The sequence below is a fragment of the Typopeltis vanoorti genome, chromosome 25 (genome assembly GCF_054136105.1).
Source record: "Typopeltis vanoorti isolate ZY-2024b chromosome 25, IOZ_Tvanoo_1.0, whole genome shotgun sequence".
Taxonomy (NCBI): Eukaryota; Metazoa; Arthropoda; class Arachnida; order Uropygi; family Thelyphonidae; genus Typopeltis; species Typopeltis vanoorti.
In genome coordinates, this window is record NC_143573.1 from 48513485 (window position 1) to 48534776 (window position 21292).

At 34.9% G+C, this 21292-nt stretch overlaps 1 protein-coding gene across 3 annotated transcripts in view; it reads right to left on the bottom strand.

Annotated features, from left to right (window-relative positions):
* LOC150092726 (nucleobindin-2-like) overlaps positions 1-21292 on the bottom strand; it is a 159362-nt gene that overhangs the window by 122674 nt on the left and 15396 nt on the right. For all 3 annotated transcript variants that reach the window (XM_090414463.1, XM_090414462.1, XM_090414461.1), the window contains exon 3: positions 2316-2417. In XM_090414463.1, coding sequence (XP_090270589.1) covers positions 2316-2417 — 102 coding nt within the window. The remainder of the gene's footprint in view (positions 1-2315; positions 2418-21292) is intronic.

A 21292-nucleotide genomic window follows, 5' to 3' on the forward strand; every position in this document is an offset into this window, starting at 1 on the left:
CATATCCGCAAGGAGATGTGTTTTGCATTATGGGAGATACTGAGATAGGAGTGTTGGTAGCTTGCTCCACTTTTGCAAGGAGTCGCCCAGTGTTGTACCACCTTAACCCAGTCCTGAAGATACTTTCAGGTGCAAACTTTGTTTGCACACACTTGGATAAAGGATTAAACTAAATTTAAAAAAACATTAAACATTGAAGGTAAAAACTGTGAACCACAGGAAAGTCACTATACATATTTAACGTGAAAACGTGGTAGTTAACGTATTCAAAGCTGTTCCTTTGTTCGCCACATTGTTGGGTGAGTGCGTGCATATAGCACCTTGTGAGCGCCAGTATTTGATCATATTATTATTATTACCACGGGCTACTCCAGGAGTCCTTAGACTCATCGAGGGAGGCCCTAAACATCATGTTCACACAGCTGTTCAACATTCTCACAGTATCTATCATACCTTGCCTTGAACTCGCTCACTGTCATAGCACCCACAACAGACTCTGGCAGCTTATTCCACTCATTTACCACTCTAAAAGTAAAGAACCCAGCTCTAACATCCCTGCTAACCACGCTCTTGCCCAGCTTCCATGGGTGTCCCCTAGTTCTCCCACCACCAGTCCTGATCTCAAAAATATCATCTGAATTAATCCTATAGAATCCTTTTAGCAATTTGAATGTCTCAATCATATCTCCCCTTTTTCGCCTATCAACTAGTTTCTGCAACCCACAAATCTTCAACCTGTTCTCATATGGTTCATTCCATAGACCTGCTATCATCTTAGTCACTCGCCTCTGGATCCTCTCAACCTCCTCCCCATCAAGAAGGAACCGAGGTGACCAAATCTGGGCACAGTAGTCGAGATGAGGTCTTATCAGGGCTCGGTACAGAGGTACAATAACTTGTTTTTCTCTGCTCGTCAAGGTATTTTTCAACAACCAAGTGAGTTGATGAGCTGATTTAGCTACTTTCGCAATGTGCCTCCTAAACTTCATCTCCCTATCCACCAACACTCCCAAGTCCCTGGCCTCATCAATCTCTTGGAGTACAGTTCCACCAATGTGGAACTGTACTCCAAGGTTGTAGCTTAAATTATTATTTAAATGTACAGGGTTGAGGATGATTTCTCTAGATTCTATAATTTTTCTCTACAATTCGTCACGGGAATAGAAAATGATGTTAGATCTATCCCAAAGGATTGTATGACTATGGTTTTCATCATCAGAATCGGCCGAAAAAAGGATATGGCTGGATAAAGCACTGGCACGTGTTCTCTTGTAAGTGATGTCCCTCCTGTGCTCCTCCATACGCAATTCAATAGACTTATCCATCTGGCCAAAGTAAGGAATGTCACAGTCACACCATATTTTATATACACTGGGATATTTTAGATTGTGATAGCTAGGCTTTGGATGGCTCACTAGAGAACGGAGTAAATAAAGTTCTAATGTTATATTTTTTGAGAACCTTGGCTAATTTTTGAGAAACTGAGCTTATGTATGGTATAGATATATTGCCTTTAACATTATTCACATTTCACATTATTCAATTCATGACTAGAAGAATTAAAAAGGAATTTTTTAGTAATTTTTTTGAGAATAATCATTCAGTCTGAAAGTAGATCTAAGAAAATTGATTTCTTTACGAAGTTCATCTGGGTCATCAAGAATAGAGCGAGCTCTATGTCCCAAAGTAGAAATAATTCCAAGTTTCTGAGGATGGAAATGATGGGACTGACTATGGAGATATATATTGGTGTCTGTAGGTTTTCTGTACATCGAAATTTTAAGTTTTTCAGAAGAACGGGTCAGTTTCACATCCAGGAAAGGCAGGGAACCATTAGTTTCAAACTTGATGCCTTCAAACTGAACCATTAGTTTCAAAATCAATGCCTTCAATGATATTCGGGTGTTGACTATTGAGATGTTCAAGGAAATCCAGGAGAGAATCCCATCCATGGCTCCAAATGAGGAAAATTATCCTTATATATAAGGATAAAACGTGTGGGAAGAGGTTTATAGAAGAGGAATATCTTCGGATTCTCAAAACCAAATATTTGAACATCATCATCATTCACATGTGTGAATTTTGAAAATAATCTTGAAAACAAATTTGATTTGTATTAAGCAACTTCCAAAGAAGATGCTTAGTACAACAAAATTTGTTCTGAATTTATGCAAACAAATATTACAAAATAAAGTTTCTTAATGCAAATATTAAGTTTCTACTTGGTGAGAAACAGATGTTTTAAATATTTACTTATCAAGCTGTATAACCATTTTAAAGGATTTATCATGAAAAAACGCAACAATAATATATACCTTGATCTGTTCTGCACTTATATTTCCTAGCTTCTTTGCAAAATCTTTATCCTCTTCTAATGTCTCTACAACTTGCTGCAGATATCTTCCATATTCAAGTCCCTTAAATCAACAAAGAAAAATTAAGTTAAAATTTTAAGACAATTTCTTTTCTTTCCCCTGCAATATAAAAAAACTTACTATGCTCAGCTATTTTATCAATGGATTGTCATTGAAACTTTGAGAAATAGATTCTTAGGTTGTATAGTAACATATGCATAGCTTTCTTCCATTTAATTGTGTCCAATGTGTGGTCTGTCAGTCCAGCTGAAATAGTGATAGTAGAAATCATCCAAGTAAAATAATGATATTTGAAATCCAGTAGAAATAATGTAATGAAAACAGACAGTGTGTCTATGGTAAGCTGAATTGCAGGTTTAAGATATTTTATATATTCCTGGATGTTCAAAAGATGAAGTCTGTTCTTAGAATAATATATAAGAGCAATTAGTTCGACGTGAGGTTTAAATGCAGTGTGAGGATTATATTTATTTAGTGTTTTGGCTATCTTTTCATGTTTCCTAAATTGTTATGAATAATTTTGTTATGTTTTGTAAAGCGAGAGATAAAATATTGAATTCCTCTGATATTTTATACAGACTGTTACAAAGATAACCAGCATAACAGCCCTGATCCTATTCATCGGTTATTTGAGTCTTTCCTATGAAAATGTATTTTAGAATAATAGCTATTTAAATGTACTAAAAAGGTAAAATATATGGGAAGTGTCTGGGCCATGTAGCAAATAGCAAACAAATCATCTAGAATATATAACCTGACTGCAGGTTTCATGCATTAAGACTTAAGTGATGGGAGAAACTCATGTTAGGAGCTTAATGAAGTAAGACAGCTGAGAAAAGGTTTAAATACTATTTAATTCTTCCGATATTACATCTCAGTTACTGAGACATCGTCAGGGAGTATAATATGAGACTTGTAACACATACATAAAGGCAACACAAAACTAAGTGAAACATGTGGACAAAAGCATAGAGGCCTAAGTGTTGTGCCCTCAATGGGGGACTGATGGCAGCCTAGGATGTAAACTGGGATCTCAAAGTATTAGTGTTTCCCATATTTTGGGAAGTTTCATGCAATCATGTTTATTTAAATTAGGCTGGTTTCTGAGAGCTGTTACAAATTCCAAAAATAGTCTTTCCCTCCTAAATTTACTGTGATGGAGCATGGTCTTTTTCCAATGATTCTATGAATCGCATTTAAAGAATCGTCCGCAAGTCCCAATTGACCATAGTCATGGCTGCAGATGTATTTTCTGAAGTGCCTCAGACATGGGAGATGATGATAGCATTACTAAAATGTTTCTGAAGAGAAGGTTAAGGATTGGGAGAAGAATAGATTCTTTTTTTGATACTGTGGGAATTGTAGTTATTAGATAAGGTGTGGTACACATGACTGAGTTCTGCTGGAAGGGAGGACTCATTGGAACAAAGGGCATAGACTCCATATCATTAAAACACTAACCAATAGAGCTTATAACCTTTCTTCCAATGAGTCCTCCTTTAGAGCAGCTGGGAACACATTAAGATCTTCATCCAGAGTGATGCAGATAGCACATTAATCTTCTATAATGGACAGCACTGCTTTGTTAAAAGTATGTCTTGCTTGAGGAATTTGCTCACTTTTTATCACAGAGTAGCTGCAGAGTTGGAAAAGAGAATGGATATACCATAATATTTTTGGATATTGCCGAGGAGGATTTCACAGTGGATGTTATACAAACTCTCAAAGGGATGATATGCAGATATGCTTCTGATGAATATAAACAGCTGAATGATATAAAGAGTAATGTATAGCAGTGCTGATTCTAAGTGAAGGAGGATAATAAGAGTAAGATTCTGTACTTAGGCTAATGTTAACTTGTACATTTATGATACTGAAATTTGTCTCAACAGTATTATGCAATTATCTGCCAATGATGCAAAATTAGTAAGGGTGATAAAGTGCATTTCCAACATAGAATCCTTGCAGGCTGAGCTGAAAAAAATTGGTTCTATCAGCAAATGGTAATGAATATCTGCTCAATGTTACTAAGAGCAAGGTTATGCAACATTGCAGACAAAGTATTATATTGATGGTGATCTACTACTAGTGGTGAATGAAACTAATTACCTGGTGTTTAATGTTTAGGCCATATTGATATGGTGTCATCATATCAGTTATGTTTTCACTGTATAAGGCTTTCATAAGACCACATATTGACCACTGTGCTTGCTCAGATATGGTCATCTGAGTTCAGATGATCTAAGTCAATCCAGTCTAACAGATAAGCTTAAGTGTTGAAGGTGATTCATAACTTATTTTTAATGGTATTAACACCACCAAATGAACTATTTTATAAAAATTAGCTTGCTTATTCTGCCGAATCAACTTGTTAGAGAAAGGGAAGAAAGACTTGGAGACATCCAAGTGCTCAATTCCCAAACAAGTGTACACTTTAGAACAAAGTAGTGTCATTGCAAATAACATGAACTGCAACATGTTTAAGATTTTGATTGGGACAGAGATGTTAATTTTAAAATTAAATCAGCAGATTTTTTAGAGCTAGAATCCCTAAAGGATTACATTAGGAAAGAAGTAGACAAACAACAAAGACCAATACTAGAAGGGCAAGAGAGATATTCAAAATGTTAGAGGAGGCCAAATTAAATAACAACTCTTGTAATACATTGGATAAATTATCTAGTGAAACTACAAGTATGGAAATAATGAAAGAGTTCTGCCTAAATGCTACAACTATAATAAAATGGGACATCTGTCTAGAGACTGTCCTAAAGAAAGAAATTACAAGGCAAGAAAGACTTTGAAAGTGGGAATGAGATATAGCTCAAATCTAGTGACAGTGGACTCTAAACCATCAAATACTCAAGGTAATGGGTTGGTTTGGCCAAATCTGGCCAATATCACCGCAATAACACAGAGCAGAAGTAATAAACCTTTGAAGTCATACAGGGTCTGATTGAGGATGTGCCTTGTGAGATTCTACTAGAGCACATATTTCTGTCATTGCTTGGTTGCTATTTTGTGAAATTAAGAGCCTGATTACAAGTGATATTGTTATGGTGAATTATCCTATCAAACTGACAGGAATCTCTGAAACAGAGATTTCTACTACAAAGAAGAGAAATGTGTTGCTTAAAATTCCATGTTCTCTCTTAAGCATTTCTCATGAATTAATTGTTCTTCCAGACCCAAACGTTCAAGTAATTCTTGGCTTGGATTTCTTAAGGAAATGCCAGTTTTCCTGTAACTTTTTGGAGGGCACAATTACTCTTTGTGGGGTAGATTATAATCCAATTAAGAATTCCGACTGCACAGTACAGGAGTCTAATGAATGCTCTAAGGTAGAACAGAAAAAAGCTCTTGAAAGGGAAACGATAAATAAAGGTAAGAAGAAAGACTTGATAAGACTAGTAGATGATGCCATAAAATTAGAAAATTCAGTGGATAAAAATAGATTAATCAATACGTTCTTTGAGTCTGCATTCCAGTTGTTTCCTGATGCCTTCTCTGAGGATCTCACAGAAATGCTCTGTGAGACCCTCGTCAATCTAGTCAAACAGGCAACTGAAATAAATGAATTTTCTCCATGCAAGGTTGAAGAAATAGTGAATAATTTAGAAGGAACAAAAGTCTTCACTAAACTGGTTCCAACTTCAGCCCTGTCAATTCAGGCATTATTAAATTAGGTCCTTTCAGACGTAATAAGTAAAGAAATAAATTGTTTACAGGAAAAAATTTCTAGTACACTGTAAGGATTTAATGTCCCATAGAAAACCTTACTAAAGGTTCTTTCTAGACTGGACGAAGAAAAGTAATCCTTGAATTATTCAAAATGCAAGTTCTTTCAAAAGGATTTCAAAAGATTGTGCTCATAAGTCATAAAGTTAGTAATACAGATATTGCCCTAACTGATTCTCAGAAGGAGGTCAAGCAAATCCAAGACATCAAAATAAATGGAGTGAATGAGACACCCAAGCAACAAAACTGGGGATAGTCCATCATGAATATAACACAGACTAAAATTAAGACCTATAAGACAAGAATAATTGTTAATAAGATTAGGAAAGTAAATTGCCTTAATTCTGATAATCTGGCAAGTTGTGAGATAAAGATTAATCCTAAAGAGGGTAGTGAGTCTAATTCAAAGAGGAGTGAAGTCATATCTGAAGACATGGGAAAGAAAAAAAAAATTTTTTTTTGAGAAAGATTAAGCCTTCGTAAAATCTCTCATGATAAGTAACTTATCATGTTTGTTTTTACAGGGAGATTGCACTTAAAGAAATGTCAAATTTTTTCTGTAATAATTTTTGTACTTGTAATAACTTAACCACGAGCCTTTGTTAAAATATTAATGTGGCTCATGACGTCATTATGTAGCACTGTTACCCATCTCCATATATGGCAATTTCAAAAGATGCACGAAGTATGATGTCATCATGTTTGGATGTCAATACGCGACCATATATGGAAGTTTCGAGAGCACACGCATGTGTACAACGAAAGTCCAGCCCTTTATATGCTAAATCGTCAAGAAGAATTTGGTCCTAGTTTTCTAAATATTCTGCTGCTTGGGTCTGCCACCACGTAAGGTCCGATGTCGCTAATTGATAAAGAAACATCGTAGGTCTGAGGATTCTCAATCATCACCCACCTGGGTCTACTGCCATGAGAAGTATTGTGTCGATCAGTGGGATGTCTCACTAGGAAAGAGCTGCACATTGCTGCCATGTTAAAGGTCACAGAATAACTGATGACTCAAACAAAGAAGGAATTTGGTGGGAAATCAAGAACGAGCTAGCAGAAGGAAAGAAAGGCAAAAAAGGAGCACTTTTATGTGAACGAAAGATTCAGGTAAAAGGCAGTGCTGAGCGAGCATTCTAAGTACTTATATATGTGATATTTCCGAGCAAGAATGTACATCAAGTGTGTCTGCTTATGGGTACAATAAGATTGTGTAAGTTAACAATTGTAATAAGCTTACTCAAGGTGTGTCTTAATCTCAACTGTGTATTATTAATTATTGTAAGAGTAAGAAGAGTACTGAAGTGGATAATATAATTTAATATTGAATTAAGCTTGCCTAAGTTATGCCTTATTTCTATCTTGTGTATGCATGACTAGCAGGATATTCTAGGTTGCAATTTAACTTTAAGGGAAGAAACATAGAACTAAGTCTGAATCAGGAAGAATTGAAATTGACAAAGACTTGTAATGTAATTGTATATAGATATGTTAATGTAGATCAGACTGTGTAAATATTCCTTTTTGATTTTATTAAATGGTTTGTGAACAACACATTGGACTGATTCTGCCAATGCTATCCTGAAAATTTCAAACCTGCATAAGATAAAGTTTAACTTAAGCAGAGAATGCTAACAATATAAGCTTTGTCTTTAAGTCTAAAATCTTATAATCTCACACTCAATACATAGTCTAACTGGTGCAGTAGTAAAACATAAATTTGTTAGACTATGCAGTGTGAGAACAGAAGATCTAGTAGAAATAAATAAATGACAGCAGTCGATAGTTAAGGTAGTTGACCATTCACAAAGTAAAGAACACAAAGACGAAGCAGGATAGCAGAAATAAGCACTGCACTATGTAAGACACTACTTAAGCAATGCACTTTAGTGTTTTGATCAACTGTCCTTTTGGTGCATTATTACATGCATTTTGAAGATCGACAAAACTTATGAAGATAGGAACCATCAACATAAGAACTATTTATTAATGGAAAAGAAAATCAAACTTGCAGAAGAACTGGAAACGCACCACATGGACATAATTGGCATTACTGAGAGAAAGAAGATAAAAACAGGTGAGATCCTACCTGTTTCATTCTATACTCAAATAATGAGTATAGAATGTTTTATTCAGGCAATAATGATTAAGGAAAAGAAGAAGTAGTGATGGCATTCAATATTATTATTATTATTATTATTATTATTAGAGAGACCTCCAGGGAGTCAGAGACTCATCGAGAGAGGTCATGTACTACACACACCAGCTATCATACTTATTCTTGAATTCATTCACACTGCTTGCACTCACAACATCCAATGGCAATCCATTACAATCACACACCACCATCTGAGAAAAAAATCTAGCCCTCACACCCTTCTTGGCGGCCTTCATTCTCAGCTTCCAAGGATGCCCTCTCGTCCTTTCCCCACCCTCCATAATTTGAAAAATTCCATCAATAGAAATCCTGTATGACCCTTCAAGAAGTTTGTAAGTCTCAATCATATCACCCCTCTTTCTCCTATTTGCTAGTGTCTGCAGTCTACAAATTCTCAATCTGTCTTCATAATTAGTATTCCACAATCCTGATATCATTTTTAACACTCTCCTTTGTCCTCTCTCCAATATCTCCAATATTCTGGTTCCATTGTGATTCTCTCCAGAATCACAATGGAACCAGGAGACCAGACCTGCACACAATAGTCCAAGTGAGGTCATATCAAGACCTTGTAAAGAGGCAACACATCCTTATCTTTACATGTGAAAGTTTGTTTTGGCATTGCAATTATCTTTTGAGTTGTATTTGCAATCCTGCCCACATGGCCCCTAAACTTCAACTTCCTATCTATTAACACTCCAAGATCCTAGCCTCATCAGTTTCTTCTAGCCTAATTCCACCAATATAATACGACATTGGATATCTAATCATGCCGAAGTGAATGACTTTACATTTACTAAAATTGAACTGACACCCATTTCCCCCACAATTCCAGCCTATTCAAATCATTCTGCAAAGACTGCATATCAGCAGCATTACTGATTACCCTATCTATCTTTGCATCATCAGCAAATAATTGTATGTCGCTTGTGAAATCCTTCCCAATATCATTAATGTACAGATTGAATAACAGTGGACCAAGCACTGATCCTTGCGGTACACCACTAGTTACCTTAAATCTTGCAGATCCACATCCCTGTATACCACTTTTGATATCTGTCAGTCAGCCATCCTCTTATCCATGCTAATATTGTATAACCCAAACCCTTTTTCTCCAATTTATGCAACAGTCTACCATGCTGTATTCTGTCAAAAGCCATAGCAAAATCCAAAAGTATCATGGTGTATCCATTCCCCTTGTCTAGTTCAATGGTAACATTGTTAGAGAATGTGAGAAGTTGCTAAAACATGACCTTCCCTTAGTAAACCCATGTTGTTCAGTGCAAAGTAGAGATTCACTGTCAACCCATTTCTGAATGCGGGTCCTAACCAATTTTTCCAAAATCTTCATCACCACTCTTGAGATACTAATTGGTCGATAGTTGGATACATCGGATACAACATGAAAGTTGGATAAAAAAAAGTTCGATACAACATGAAACATGAAGATAAAATTCTTGATTAGATGGCAGTTTCAAGTAGTTATGTGGGAAATTTCAAAATGGGAAAATGAACAATGAAACTTATTTGTGCCTATGGTCCCACAAGGTTCTTCTAAGTAAAAAGTGGAAGAATTTTTTGAATCATTAGAACAGGCAGCTGACATAAAGAAAATGGAAAAGTGGTTCTTGTTGGAGATCTGAACAGCAGAGCAAGAAATGAATTCCACCAAGTATGTGGTAACAATTTGGGAAAATTTTGAGAAAAGGGAAAAAGGCTCATAATGGTAAGTATCTGCTGGATTTCTGCTCAGATCACAGATGTGCACATGGAGAGAAGCTACAAGAAATGAAGAAAGCCTCATTCACTATGTCAATGCTGATAGTGATATTTTCATGCTGACTCAGGATCCAAGAATATACAGAAGTATATACTCTGTTAAAGTATCTACAGAGGTATAAACTCTGCTGAAGTTGAGCAACTTTTACAGGTAAGCTGTAGACTCAACTATACAAATATTCAAGAAAAAATGAAGCAATTTGAAAACAAGAATCAAATCTAAGAGTCTCAATGGCAAACTCTGAAGAAAACATTGTCAGCTAGGGAGGCATGTGGTGAAGTTGTCTGTATGGGTAGAAAAATAAAAATCCCATGACAGACACAAGAAATTAAAGAAGCAGTCTTAGAAAAGAAGAAATCATACCACAAGTTCCTAGCAGATGTCCTAAAGGAATACAGAGAAAAATGTAAGAGAGCTAAGCTATGTATAAAAGTAACTTATTTTATAACTTTTATAGTATAGATCTCCTGAGAAGACTTTGATAAGAATATAGAAGATAAATATCAGGAAGACGGCAAAATGTTCTGAAGATTATTGAAAAAATTTAGAAATGGAGGAAAGAGTGATGTAAAAGAATCAAGTATGATAAAGGTGATATAAAAGAGTGATAGAAAATATTGAAAGGGAATGCAAACAGGAGTGTACATCAATATTTAGGATAGAAAAGCTATCAAAAACTTAAAATGTGGAAAGACAGCTGGAGCAGATGATATTTGATCAGAAAAATGCTGAACTATGAAAGTATAAAAGCTTTTCAGTAGCTACAGTGCATAATTCAGAGGGCCTAATCAGAAGGTTTTGAATTCCAGATGATTGAAGTAGAGCTCTCATAGTTCCCATCTATAAGAAAAGAGGAATAACCAATCAGCTTTATGCTAAATGTGAGAATTAGAGTAATTTCTCTATTAAGTATTAAAGGTTAGATACTTGAAAAGAGGGTGACAAAAATTGTGGAAGAGAAATTTAGAGAAGAGTGAGCTGGATTCAGGCCAAACAGATGCTGCAAAGATCAGATTTTTGCTTTATGACAAGCAGTTGAGAAATCACGGGAATATAACAAAGATGTGCACTTCAGTTTTGTAGATCTGGAAAAAGCATATGACAAGCTTTTCAATACACTACTATTATATGGGCAGATGGAATGTTATACTGAGTAATACATAGTCTACAAGTTTTAAGTCAACTTTAAAACATCGGTAATGAAGGAAATACAAGATGGTTTGATGCAAAATCAGTAAGACTGGGTTGCACATTATCTCCACTCTTATTCATCATCCATATGGATTGCTTTATGAAAGAAAATGGCATTAAACCTGATATTAGGATTGGCGATATCAAACTTGGTTCCTTACTTTATGCAGATGGGTACTCCTAAACACATCCAGTACAAGTCTCAAAAAGATTCTTTAACTGAAATGAATAACAGCTGCAACAAATTTGGAATGAAAATTAGCATTTATTGCTAATTTTCATTTCAAATTTAGGCAGGTATATAGAAAACTTCAGATGCATTCTAAATGGGGAACCTATAGAACAAGTAAAATATTTCAGCTATTTAGACACAGTTTTTAGCGAATATGGTAAATTAAATATGGAAATAGACAACAAAATAAGCAAAGCTGGTATGGTGGAGAGCCAGATGAATAAATTTATGTGGAATAAGAGAGAAATTAGCCCAAATACTAAATTAGTGATATACAAGTATACTGTTTTAAGTTATGGATCTCAGAGTTGGGTTAGAAATAAAGCAGCTGACCAAAGATTAGACCCACAGATATGAGAGTTCTGAGAAAGATGAGAGGAGTGAACAGATGGTATCAGCAGGAAGAAACTTGATATTGTTAGCATTCAAGAATGGCTAAGCATGGCTAATCTATGGTGGTATGGTCATTTAAACAGAATGGGAAATGAAAGGTTAGCAAAATAGATGTTTAATGCCAAGGTGGCAGGCAAAAGACCCAGATCTAGGTGAGCATGATTCATTTAGAAGTGCCTTAGAAGAATTAAATGTTAGATATGACAATACTGGAGTACTGACAAATAATACTAATTTGGAAGAAAATTGTTGTTTGTAGATTATGTAAACTTAATGATGGGGTACTGTCATAGTAGCCTGTATACCCCCTTGAGAGTACATATCAAGATATTGACAATGATGACCAAAAAACTTCAGCTGAGATATTTACTTTATTTTCATGATTTCCTTCACTATTTATCTTAAAATTCATATCTGGTATTATCACTCTTATTTAGCATATACTAAGCTTTACATACATGAATTATTAATTACAAAATTTTCAGGGAACATGATATATTATAATTTCTTTTAGGTATGTAGCATATAAAGCAGTTACACCAATACTCCAGCGGCTGTGCACAATACATATATGAAGCAGTAAGGCTGAAAGCTAAATCAATTTAGGCAGACACCAAACTATTCTTAGAGTCCAATAAAAACTAAACTATTAAAATCTCTTCTCAGAAATGTTAATTCTAATGTTAGTCACTACTATTTAGATTACATTTTATTTGCACTAAAGCTAAGAAAATGTCATTATAAAAGCTTTCTATTCGAAATAACTATTATGGACAATATCAGTTCTATTCAAAAGGGCCTTAGGACTGGAGAAAATAGCATATTCTGTAAGACAAGTTTCATAATTATTTTTATGTTTCTCCAAATAAATATTAGCTGAACTTTCTGACTGAAGTAAAACATGTTGCATGACATGGTAAACTCTGGCATGAGTTTAACAGGTGTAAACATCAACTGAAAGAAGTTCATGGAATACAGTAATTTTGCAAGTCATACTGATATTCTTTCCCAAGACATCTTGAACAGAAGAACAATGCATGTAGCTGTTGGAAGTTATACTTGGTTTAATCCTTTATCCAAGTATAAGCAAACAAAGTTTGTGTGTGAAGTATTTTCAGGACTAGGGCAGCTCATATATAGAAACTAATGACTTCACATCACTTGCCTCAGTATCCCATAATGCAAAGCACATATCCTTGCAGACATGTATAATGCTATGCATATGGAAAGTCACTATCCAGACTGGTTTTGACCCTTATTAAGGTCTCATCACTGGGAACCAAACCCAGAGGTGATATTAAGGTTGAAGTATTGCAGAGGTCATACTTTCTTATACAAGTAGCCAAAAGGTGTAACAGCTTATTATTAAAATACTTTGGATTTGAGATAGTTTTTGGAAGTTTTTCCACTTGGTTTACTGCTTTATCCAAGTGTAAGCAAACAAAGCTTGCAAAAGTATTTTCAGGACTGGGGCAACTAGTATATAGAAGCTAATGACTTCACATCACTTGCCTTATTATCCCATAATGCAAAGCACATATTCTTGCAGATATTAAAGACACCAATTTCTTGGTATCTTAAATTTATAGCACAGTGGTATCTCGCTAATCCGAACTAATAAAAACCTTGTTCAGATAAGCTAATTTTCCCCCAAGAGGCAAAAATAACTAGCGTTTAAGATAAAAATAATCAGATTCTAATGCTACATCAATTTAATTCTGTAAATAAATGAAGTAACTGGTAGAAAAAAAGTTACTGTACTGTAATGTAAAACAAAAAATAATACAGTACACAAGTTTATTTTAGTAAAAAATTTAATTTCTATGTACCTGTATTGTTGAGGATTCTGATTTAATAAAATTGCATAGTTCAGTACGTAACTTAATTTGCGTAAAAAATATCACTTTCTTGTACACAACACAAAAAAAGTTCCACAAAATAACACAAAAAAAATTTTTGATTTCTTTGTAAAAAAAAATTCACTGATTTTCTTTTGCTTCTTGGAAACTAAATTTTTTTCGAATGCTTCTTCTCGGAGCAGCATTAGCAACAAAATTTTGTGGAATTTATTCAATTGACTGCCTACCATATCAGCTTTGTTGATTCTGTTCTCTATTTCCATATTTAATTTACCATCTTCAGTAAAAATCATGCCTAAGTAGGTGAAATGTTTTACTTGTTCCACAGGTTCCCCGTTCACAACACAGTTGACATTTTCAACAATTCTACCTATTTTCATTGCCTTTGTCTTTTTAATGCTGACCTTCATACCATATCTATTACAACAGTTATTCAATTTAGTCAGGAAATCTTGCAAACTTGTAGCAGATTTATTTAGAAGAATAACATCATCCGCATAAAGCAAAGAGCTAACACTAACATCTCCAATTCTGATATCATGTTTAATACTACTTTCCTTTATAATGTGATTCATATAGATATTGAATAACAGAGGGGATAATGTACATCCTTGTCTTACACCAGATTTAACATTAAACCATCTTCCTGTACTTCCTTCAATTCTAACTGCTGACTTACAACTCAAATAAAGACTAAGTATTGCTTGATATAATGACTTATTGATACGATATAACTGTAGCATACTGAATAGCTTCTCTCTTGGCACCTTACCATATGCCTTTTCCAGGTCGACAAAACTTAAATACAGATCTTTGTTATATTCCCATGCTTTCTCAACTATTTGTCATAAAGTGAAGATCTGATCCTGACAGCCTCTATTTGGCCTGAATCCAGGTTGTTCTTCACCAAGCTTTTCTTCCACAATTCTTCTCAACCGCTTCTCAAGTATGCTTGCATAGATCTTGCCAGGAATGCTCAGTAGGGAAATACCTCTGTAATTCCCACATTCAGTTTTATTTCCCTTTTTATATATGGGTACTATTAGAGCTCTACTCCTATCATCAGGAATTTAATTTACTATCTTCACTAAAAATTGTGCCTAGTCAGCTGAAATGTTTTACTCGTTCTATAGGTTCTTCATTCACCATGCAGTTGATATTTTCAATGCTTCTGTCTATTTTCATTGTTTTTGTCTTTTTAATGCTGACCTTCATACCATATCTATTACAACAGTTATTCAATTTAGTCAGGGAATCTTGCAGACTTGGAGTGGATTTATTTAGAAGTATAACATCTTCCGCATAAATCAAAGAACTGAGAATCTCAAATTTTGATATCAGGTTTAATACCACTTTCCTTCATAACATGATCCATACAGATAATAAATAACAGAGGGTATAATGTACATCCTTCTGACTGTCTGACACCAGATATAATATTAAACCACCTTCCTGTAATTCTAACTGCTGACTTACAACTCAAATAAGTATTGCTTGATATAATGCTTGACTGACACCATACAACTGTAGTGTTTGAATAGCTTCTCTCTTAACACCTTATCATATGCTTTTTCCAGATCTACAAAACTTAAATACAGATCCTTGTTATATTACCATGATTTCTCAACTATCTGTCGTGTAGTGAAAATCTGATCCTGACAGCCTCTATTTGGGCTGAATTCAGCCTGTTCTTTACCAAGCTTCTCTTCCACAATTCTTCTCAACCGTTTCTCAAGTATACTTGCATATGTCTAGCCAGGAACACTCAGAAGGGAAATACCTCTGGAATTCTCATATTCAGTTTTTTATTTCCCTTTTTTTTTGGTACTATGAGAGCTCTACACCAATCATCTGGAATTTGTCCCTCTGTCCAGGCCGTCTGAACTATGCAGTGTAGCCACTGTAAGACTTTTATACCTCCATACTTCAGCATTTCTGGTCGAATATCCTCTACTCCAGCTGTCTTTCCACATTTCAGGCTTTTGATGGCTTTTTTTACTTCAAGTATGGATATGTATTCCTGACTGCATACCTGGTCAGTGTTTTTTACCACTGTGCTGTCATCACTGATGGTTTCATTTAGCAATTTTTCGAAGAAATTTCTCCATACTTCAAGGATATCTTTTTCTCCTGGTTTCATATCACCTTTATCATCTCTAATTCCTTCTCTTTCACCATTTCTGAGCTTCTTCAACAACCTCCAGAATATCTTGCCGCCTTCTTGATATTTATTTTCTCTATTCTTACTGAAGTCGTCCCATGACTTTTGTTTAGCTAGCTTTACAGAGTGTTTAGCTTTCTTACATTTGTCTCTGTATTCTCTAAGAGTACAGGCTGACTTATTTGCCAGGAACTTTTGATATGCTTTCTTCTTTTCCTTCACTGCCTCTTGAACTTCCTGTGTCCACCATGGAGTTCTGATTTTTCTATCCTTGCAGTAAACCTCACCACATGCCTCTCTGGCTGAATCAATCAGTGTTTTCTTCAGGGCTTGCCACTGAATCTCCAAGGTTTGATTCCTGTTCTCAAACTCTTTAATTTTTTCTTCAATCATGTTTGTGTAGTTTAGTCTACAGTTCACATCTGAGAGCTGCTCAACTTTTATTCACTTTAAAACTTTCTTACATTTAAAAAAAAAAAAAAGTTTGCATGTGAAATATCATCACAACTAGACTACCTGGATACAAAGCAGCTGTAACACACAACTCACTTCTTTCACATATATTTTTCCAAAGAGTGGTCTGCAGCCTGGAATCAGTGCTTGAAAAAAAAAACATTGGGCTTCAAAAAAATTTTTTTTTTAAATATGACATATGAGTAGTTGACAGAAAAAAAGAAAGCAATAAAAATAAAAAAATAAGGGTATACAAACACAGACAACACACATTCAGCTGACTCATTTCTAATTGATATCAGTAAAAATATCAGTATAAATCATGTCATCATGTACATACACCTAAACCTCTTTTTACGCGCTACATACATTCCTAAAAATTAAGCTTAAAAAGAACTACTGACTCCATAGAAAAAGTGAAGATTGGTTCCAAACCTGAAATATAAGCAAAATAATGAAAACAAACAAACAAACAAACATTAAATTCGTTAGGATCATAAGATTTTTATTTACATTTTATGGAGAACACACATATAATGAATTTTAATAACTTAAAAAAAACATATTCATTTCAGTTGTTTGCTAAGGATTCTATAAAAAAAATATGTTATTCCTATCAGTTTCTGACAATAAACGTGAACGCTTTCATTTCAGTGAGACTGTAATATCACTAGAACTACTAGATATGGTATTATCGTCATTGACTTCCGCCTCAACCTGTGGAATTCTTCTTGTCATGTCTTGAACAAAAGTACCACTGGTTGTTGCAGTAGTTTCAGGCATGAACTCAGTTATTAATTTCTGTGTTGATGCTTTAGATAAGTCGCGATATAATTCTAAAATTCTAAACTCACGGGAAAAATTCCCAGCATGTTCTTCATTTGGATCATGTTTGGCAAAATAATTGCCTAAATTACTGGCCAGTTTAAGACCTTCTTTAATTATATTAGCAGTAAAAGTAGGATTATCTTGATCATTATCATTAACTTCTTCACTTTCAGGAATCTCAGAAATAATCTGCACTATTTCGTCTTCGCTAAGAGGTTTATCAATTAACAATTCTTCGATTTCTGCCGACATAAGATCATCGAATCCTTCTCCGCCAATTTCACATGCCAAACTTATTATATTGGGGAATTCTGCAGTATGATTGAAGGGAACAGGAGCATTCTTTTTAACCCATGTGGGCCAAATAGCTTTCCAGCATGCATTCATAGTTTCTGGTTTCAAAGCAGATAACGATAATCGAACCTGATCAATACAATCCATAATTGAAAATTTTTTCCACACATATATAACTGACAGTGTTTCATCATAATTTAGCTTGTACAAAACATACTGAAATGTTCGTCTGACATAATATGTTTTAAAAGTCGCAATTATACCGTGATCTAGAGGTTGTAGCAATGATGTGGTATTGGGCAGCAGAAAAAAAAATTGCACATATCTATGGCAGGATGACTGGGTGCATTATCAAAAATCAAAAGCACTTTAAATTCGAGACCCTTGTCATTCAAATAGCATCTAACTTCTGGCACAAAATGTTTGTGGAATCACTCAGTGAAAATATCAATGGTCACCCAAGCTTTTTTGTTGGCCATCCAATGAACTGGCAATTTTTGAAAATCTACACCTTTCATAGGACGTGGTCTTAATGATCGATTTATGAGCAGTGGTTTTAACATCCGATCTCCTAAATCATTCGAACAAAACAGGACTGTTATGCGATCCTTTGCCGCTTTGAACCCACCAACAGCTTTTTGCATTTTGGATACGCAAGTTCTGTTTGGCATTTTTTTCCAGAAAAGGCCGGTTTCATCCATATTCCAAACTTGTTCACGAGTGTAACCTCCATCTTCAATTATTTTAGCAAGTTTTTGTGGAAATGCTTTAGCAGCTGTTTCATCAGCAGAAGCCATTTCACTTTTAATTTTTATATTATGAAGAGCATGTCTTTTAATAAACTTAGCCAGCCAACCACTGCTTGCATGAAATTCATATTTTTTCCTCGATAGAGATGAAGTATCTGGCTGTAGTTTTTTAATCTGTTCATAAAATCTCAATGCTGATTGCTTGATGGAATTTCTGTCAACTGGCATTCTGTTTTCCACATTATCTTCTATCCACATCACTAAAGCTTTTTTCGCCTTTTCTAGAACAACATCTCTTGTGTATGATGATCATTTTGCACTCGATTTTGTACCAGAACATACTGCTTTTCTAATAGCCTCTTCATTTTTCTTTATAGATCTGACAGTTGATTCACGGATCCCAAAATGCTTGCCCACAGCTGTCGCACCTTCCCTAGTTCAAAGACGATCTAAAATTTGAATTTTTATATCCAAGGAAAGGGCTTTCTTTTTTTTTTTTTTTTGGTTATCGGCAACATCATGTGAGGGCTGGATTAAAATCTTCGGATAATGAAATGAAAGTTTGAAAATTACATATAGCTTACCATTTATTATTTCTTAATTTTATAATGCGATTTTTATTTTTATTTCACTTAAAAAATACAAATGCAAAAAATGCGGTAACTGTTTTGTCTACTCAAACACAAAATTCAAACTGCTAAGAACTGCTTTTTTATGCACAGTCAGTTATGTACTGTAATTCGGGGAATTCCCAATAAATGAAATTCGTAAGAATTTAGAATTTTCTTAATTGAAACGAGAATGCAATTCTACAAAATTCTTAGAATTTTCTAGAATTACGGATTTTTTCCTAACTTAAGACTTTATGTTGGTTGCATAAAAGTGAATAAAAATTGCATAAAAAAATTCGCATAAAACGAGGTTTAGGTGTACATATATACACATATCATTAATGATCAAACTGCTGATATATACCCTCAAAGGTATATATGCTGATATATACCCTCAATGTACAGGATACTATGATCATACTTTATTACAAACTTCCTGTTGATAATTTTCCTCCAAATTAGTTTGTTACAGCCTGGATTCCAATATTGTTAGCTCTTTAGTCACTTAAGACCCTTCAAACTGCATCAATTCACCTACATCTTGGTGCATCAGCCATCTTGTGATCATCTTACAAAACTGCCATCTTAGCATCAAACACCTACTTTGCTAATCTTTCACCAGCCCCTATTTTGTTTAAATGAATATAACAGTTGAGATTTGCTCTGCCCACATATTCCTGAATGCTAACAATGTCAAGTTCCTTCCAACTTAATTTTTAATATGATTATTATTATTATTATTTATTATTATTATTATTATTATTATTATTATTATTATTACGGGTATCTCCATGGAGTCAGTAGACTCATCGCGGGAGACCCAAACTAGCAAAACAATATCTGTCATATCTCTTCTTGAATTCATTTACAGACGAAGAGCTCACAACTAAGTCAGGCAATGAATTCCACTCATTCACCACCCTCCAGGCAAAAAACCTTGTTCTGACACCCAGCTCTCAGATGCATAAATAAAAATTGGTTTGACCACTGTCTTATATACAGTTAGTTTAGGGATTTGACTAATTTCATATAAATTATTCACAATTCTGCCTATTTTCATAGTCCTTTTGATCGCTTATTTTAATACCAAATTTGTTACAGCAATTATTCAATTTAGTCAGAAAATCTTGCAAACTTGTACTGGACTTATTTAAGAGTATATAATATCATCTACGTAAAGTAAAGAGTTAGTTGAATATCTCAATTTTCATATTAGGGCTAATGCTACTTTCCTTCATAATGTGATTCATATAGAAGACAAATAACAGTGTGCACACTTGTCTTCTGATTTTACATCAAACAATCTTCTAGTAACTCTTTCAGTTCTAACTGCTGGGATAGTATGGAGGCAACATGGTTGTGCCTCAGTAACTTGCTCACATTTTATAACACAGCGACAGCTGAGTTGGATAAAGTAATGGGTTTACAGTGATACTATTGGACTTTGCAAAAGCCTTTGACAGGATACCACATGGAATTCCAACCAATAAACTGCAGCACATGGTGATGGATATAGGGTTGGTGAGGTGGAAAAGAGGGTGGTTGATGGAGAGATATCAGAAGAAGGCCAGCATGTGAGTGGCATCCACAGGGCTCTGTTCTTGAACAGCTACTGTTCAATTTGTACATGATATAGGAGAGGAAAGGATCTGACAGGAACTGTTCAGTTGCTTGCCAATGATGCAAAGCTGGGTAGAGCAATAGTTAATACAGATGATGTTAAAAGTTTGCAGGATGATTTGGATAGACTGGCAGTTTGGGCAAAGGAGAATGGATGTCAGTTTAATGTGGCAAAGTTAAATGTGTAGAGTTATGCATTTTGGGATGAAAAGATTACCAGCTGTATACCACAATGATGGAACTGTATTCCAGGAAATTGACAAAGCCAGAGATGATTTGGGAATGTTAGTGGATAGGGAGTTAAAGTTCAGAGGACACATAACAAAAGTGGCTAAAGTAGCTTATCAGATTATTTAATTACTGAAGAATACGTTAACGAGCAGAGACAAGCAGATTATTATTTCTCTTTATTGGGCTTTGATAAGACCCCACCTTGACTACTGCACACAGATCTGGTCACCTGGGTTTCTTGGCAAAGAGGAAGAGGTGGAGAGGATCCAGAGGCGAGTGACCAAGATGATAACAGGTCTATGGAATGAGCCTTAAGAGAACAGGTGGAAGATTTGTGGGTTACAGAAATTTGTTGACAGGCAGAAAAGGGGTGATATGATTGAGACATAGAAATTTCTGAAGAGTTTTTACAAGATCAATACAGAGGAAATTTTTCAGAACAGGTCTGGTGGTGGGAGGACAAGGGGCCATCCTTGGAAACTGAGCAAGAGTGTAGTTAGCATGGGTATTAGAACTAGATTTTTTTTTGCTTGGAGAGTGGTGAATGAGTGGAATGGATTGCCAGAGTGTGTTGTGGGTGCTATGACTGTGAATGAATTCAAAGCAAAGTATGATA